Here is a 5,393-nt window from a genome sequence, read left to right on the forward strand (position 1 = left end):
AGGCTCAATTCTACCTCAGTACCCAGTTCTTGTTTCCTGTTTATTGCTCTGAACTCCAGCTTCCAGCCTCCTTGTCTTTGCTTTCTGTTCCAATGGGGAGGCTGACAGCATTCCTAGTCTCAGGCAGTGCTCCCACACAGTTCCAGCTTTCCCTTCAATCTTCAACTTCCAGTTCTATCTCCACAGCCAAATTGTACCAACTTCTTTAACTTCAGAGATCTCATCCTCAGGCTCTTTAATTACCCAGCCACATAGAACCATAGAAGGATTTAGGTTGGAAGAGGCCACAAAGATCACCTAGTTTCAACACCCCTGCCATGGGCAGGGACACTTTTCACTAGACCAGATTGCTCACAGCTCCATCCAACCTGGCCTTGAACTCTTCCAGGAACCTCCCACCCTGAATGATTCCATTTCAGTCGCTTTGCTTTGCCAGCCTTCAGCAGTTTTTTTTTGCCTCCCTTTTCACTCCCAGCATCACCAGATCCCTCTTCTGAGTTCTTTGCAGGCTTATTTCTATTCTGTAGTTAAGCCACTCTCTTCAAGCTGCAGAGCAAAGCATTTTCTCATAAAGTGCTTTTCAGAAATCCAAACTCTGACTTCAAAGCACTGCACTACAGACAGTACTTCCAAATTTTCTCCAAATTATGCATGCAACATCCAACAAACTAGACTATAAAACTCCTAATATCCTTTTTGCTTTTCGAAATACTATCAACAAATGTAAAAAGGTGAGTTGAGAGGTTAGTAGATGTCAGATAATTCAGAATACACAAACATTCTTCTTCATGCTAAATAAATGAACTATCAAATTGGAGTCAAATCCAATGCTCTGAAAAGTGAAAAACTATCTGTGCATTTCCACTCAGTTCAGGTTGCATGCTCTATCATTATGCAACTTTTACATCTGTTTTTTGCTATTTACATCTTAAGCTTTATAGTTTTTCTTTACATACGACGTACGTATAAGAACATCAATTCAATTTTTTTTAGGACCTTCATGAGCCATCAAAACTCAGATAATAAAACATAATAGTAATACATTAACTATATCAAACCTATACCAGTCAGTTCCTAACAACTTGCAGACAACTGCACACTAACACTAGCTTTACTGAGGTTTTCTCCAGCACACACATTCCGTGGATTTCCTATAGGTGTTAAGCCCCGTGCAGACCATGCAGACATAGCCTGACTGTATATAAACACAGCAAACAATAAACAGTATGCAGAAAGAAAAAAAAAAATCAATTCCTAATCTCTGTTGCTTTGTTTATTTCAACTGTAAGCCTTCAAGGCTGACACTGCTTTACTCCATATTTTGGGTAGTATCTCACACCACAGGGCCTCAACCAAATTAAAATGCATCTAAACACGTTTCTGTAGTAGGAAAAGACATTTCTAAGTAGGTTTAAAAATGTTACCTGACCACTGCTGCTGGGATATCTCACACCAGTATTTCCTTACTGAGAGGATGTCTTTTAGGAGTATGTTACTACAGTCAGAACCATATGCAGCACAACTTGTCGGATCTCTTATAATTTCCATGACATAAATCAAAAGTTCCTGACATTTCAGCCTGGGTCCTCCTACATGAAGAAACAACATGAGACTGCTTAATTAACCCAAATAAATCTGTAATTGTTTGTAAATGTTATTTAATAAAAAAGAAAAAAAAACAACCCATGGTTTTTTGGGTTGTTTTTTTATGAGAAAAAAATGAGAAAATATATCAGTTATAGACAAATTGAATAATTAGAAAAAGGAACTGTGAACATCAACAAGGACAGAGAAGGAGCACAAAGGACTGATTCACATTAAGATATTTAAATAGTAAACATCTGTAAGAGAGCAAGATGAACCCTACACTAGCAACTGGTAAAAATTCAAAGTTGAAAGCAAAGTAGTAAACTAAAACAGTAACTCTATATGATAATACAAATTACTGACTTTTATTAGCACATCTGATGAAGTATTTGACCAGGCTTCCAACTTCTTGTATCTTTTTCTGTCTCATAGTTTGGGTTGAAGCAGATGCATTTGGTTTTGTCTGCTGCAGATTTTTAATTTCCTTCTGAAAATATTTCTGCAAGACACTTCAAAAATAAAAAGATATTAACCAAGGATCTGCTCATTTATGACTGAAGTAAAATAGGTAAATGCTGTTTTAGTCTAAATGCCAGTTCCTGTTCTCACAATTCTAATTATCAAAGATTAAAACCAACTGATATATATTACAATCCAAGCATGACGGAAATAGTCTATAAAAGGACCTGTAAATTTTGAAGATAATCCAGAAGTAACTCAAATAGGAACCAAACTTTCCTTTAAGCTTTGCATCATGATAAACATACAATTTAAAATCAGTAAAAAAACCCAAAGCTGTCTTTTTATTTATGCTGCAACATTATACAGCAAAATAATAAGAAATACTTACCATTGTTTTTATTGAGGAAAACCTTTTAAGTCCTATTTCTCCATGATCTAAAGTTAATATATGGATTATATTTTAGATCTATGAAAAGATTAGATTTTTCACCGGCTTTGTCACTGGCAATTACTACAGATTTTCGGGCCTACCATTTGTATTCAGTTTAGAGTTTCTATTTTTGTATTCCTCCTGTGTATTTCTAATGTGTAATTGACCACCAAGCAACATATAAAATTTATCAAATACTTCTGATGATATTTTTGGTACACCTATAAAACAAGAACTATTCCAATGATGTCCAACTAAAAAACATAATGAAAAGCTGACCAGACTAGTTTTCATTATATGAAAACTAATACTTCAGATCAACTTTTAACATGAAATTTAACAGTGGTCGAAGCTCCTGTAAGAAGTTATCACACTCATGCTCAGTCCAATCTTATAGTACACCTGATGCAGACTGTATCAAAGATTGGCCTCTACAAACCTCAGTGCATCATTTTTTCATTCACAAGCCACAGTCCTTTTACCGTGTCTTGAAGAATTCAGCAACGCAAAAAACTTTAACAAAAGAATGATGTTCTATGTAAGAAAATTGCAACCATTCACAAAGAAAAAAAAGAAACTACCTAAATACAGCATCCCAGTTAAGTTGCTTTCCTTGTTTAGAATCAGAATTCCGGTCCAGCTGGCGAACTGTTTCAGAATCACGGAGAAGTCTCTTGAAATTTTCAACTTCCTTCTGAAAATGTATTTCAAGAAAAAAAAATTTAATTATTCCCTTCATTGCTAATTGAGGTACACACCCCAAAAGAAAACTTGTTACCCTTCGCTCCACAGCTTTCTCATTTTCAAGGCGACGACAACAAACAAGCAGATCATGTAATGCAAGACTCATGGTTCAGTTTAAAGAATAGTCATTTGTATCTGCAAAGAGAAGAAATAGATAAAACAGTAATTATTTAACACACAATCAAGTAAAAAAATTGGAAATGCAAAATATTGAAAATCCAGTACGGAACACAACCACAGTGTTACATGTTCCACTGAAAAGCTAATTTGTGTCTGGATTAGTGGTCTTATTGGTCACAAGACTGAAGCAGTTTCACATCAAGAATATAATCTACTCCCACAGACAACAGTCAAAGTCAAAGAATAACTGCAGAGACCCCCTTCACATAACTCTGTCTTCCTTCTTTTTTATGCCTGCTAACAGAGATGGGCAGACAAGAGGGAATGACATTACAGTAAGATTAAAACAACACAAAGCAAATACATTCCAGTAAGAAGCACTAAACTTTTGGTAGCCATCTTAACCTGATGCTGCCAGGAGAAGGTAGCACTTGGAAAACGCTCTTCCTCTCTCACATCCTACATTTTCATAGGTCACTACCATGTGACAAATCCCTCCGGACTAAACATGTCAAAGGATGACCAAATACCAGTCATAAGAGAAAACAACTTTTTCTTTTTGTGACCACTTAAAACTATGCCTCTTCTCCTTCAACAGAGGTTGGAATCAGCTAGACCTTGCATTTCTGGTTTACATAAAGTTATGCTGCTGCAGATGACAACCATGACATTGTATATGACTTCCATTCTTCTTTTATGCCTTTAAAGCAAGGGCAAGAGGAACTCCTGCAAAACGGATCACACAAGCTGAAGTAACTCTATCCATATGCTGCTGCTGAGGCTGTAATATGCAACTGAGAATGGGCATTCATGACTCACAGCACTGCATCTCAAGCACTTATGTGAGAATATAAAAAGAGCCACTGAGAGAAATAAAACTTTAAATATCTACTCTCTTAGACTGTATTTATTTCCTTCTGCTTCAAACAAGATCAGGCTGGGACTAAGTATGATCAGAAGTTTGGTGACTGATAGATGTGTATGAAAAAGAAAACATTGTAAGTGTGAAGGCTGGCTGTACTGTACAAGAGACCTCACTTAAATTAAGAGTTCCTTTACTAACTTCACAGAATCACAGAATATCCTGACTCGGAACGGATGCACAAGGATCACCATGTCCAGCTCCTGGCTCTGCACAGGACAGCCCCAAGAATCACACCATATGCCTGAGAGCGTTGTTCCAAGTACTTCTTGAGCTCTGTCAGGCTTGGTGCTGTAACCACGCCCCTGGGGAGCTTGTTCCAGTGCCCAACCACCCTCTGTACCTCTGGTGGTTGGGCACTGGAACAAAATAAAGCCCAGCAAACCTCCTGCTTTTGCGGGAAATGAAAGGAAGAATTAACTTTTAAACACTAAATGGCTTTTGAAATGTGGATGAGCTGCAAAATAAACCTCAGCAAACTTCCTGCTTTTGCTGGAAACGAAACAAAAAGGAAGAATTAACTTTTTAAACACTAATGGCTTCTGAAATGTGGATGAGCTGCAAAATGCTTGAACGAGAACCGTGGGAACATGGGTCTATTGTAGGGCCTGGGCGTCCAAGGGGAAGAAATCAGTCCTCTCGTTCGTACTTAACGGTATTTCAATAGCCACTAATAACAACAACAGTGGAAAATTCCCGAGACTGACTCCACCTATTTCTCTTACTACTTGCACGGTTTTCCAGCCGCTATGGGATGATCACGTTCACCCTCCATATAAATTACACAGAGCGAGGAAGGCACACACAAACCAAATACAATAAACAAGGGAGAGATGTGCTGGCTGAGCACAGGGACACAGGGCACTGCAACCACTACCCGGCAGCTCCGGCTCCGCAACACTCCCGGGGCCGCCCCCGCCGCATGAGCGGTCCCTCAGCGCCCGCCGCCGGGGCCGCCGCCCCGCCCGACCCCGGGCCCCTCACCTCGGCCGGGTCTGGGCGGCCGCCGCTCCCGGGGCACAGCACACGTGCGGCGGCTGCGGGCGGACCTGGAAGCGGATGAGCAGCGGCGGCGGCGGGTTCCGGCGGAAGGGGCCGGGCGCGGCGCTGGCTGGCGGAGTTTCCGCG

The 5,393-nt window shown here is 39.7% G+C and overlaps 1 protein-coding gene across 2 annotated transcripts in view; it reads right to left on the minus strand.

Annotated features, from left to right (window-relative positions):
• Window positions 1–5,317, minus strand: part of ATM (ATM serine/threonine kinase) — a 64,766-nt gene extending 59,449 nt beyond the window's left edge. For both annotated transcript variants that reach the window (XM_017816054.1, XM_017816053.1), the window contains exons 1-5: window positions 5,250–5,317; window positions 3,258–3,358; window positions 3,061–3,173; window positions 1,951–2,096; window positions 1,425–1,589 (exon numbers count right to left, since the gene is read on the minus strand). In XM_017816054.1, the coding sequence (XP_017671543.1) occupies window positions 1,425–1,589; window positions 1,951–2,096; window positions 3,061–3,173; window positions 3,258–3,329 (496 nt within the window). In that variant the 5' untranslated portion in view covers window positions 3,330–3,358; window positions 5,250–5,317. The remainder of the gene's footprint in view (window positions 1–1,424; window positions 1,590–1,950; window positions 2,097–3,060; window positions 3,174–3,257; window positions 3,359–5,249) is intronic.
• Between the last annotated feature and the right edge of the window lie 76 nt (window positions 5,318–5,393).

This window comes from Lepidothrix coronata, unplaced genomic scaffold (assembly GCF_001604755.1).
Source record: "Lepidothrix coronata isolate B3197 unplaced genomic scaffold, Lepidothrix_coronata-1.0 Scaffold53, whole genome shotgun sequence".
Classification (NCBI taxonomy): Eukaryota; Metazoa; Chordata; class Aves; order Passeriformes; family Pipridae; genus Lepidothrix; species Lepidothrix coronata.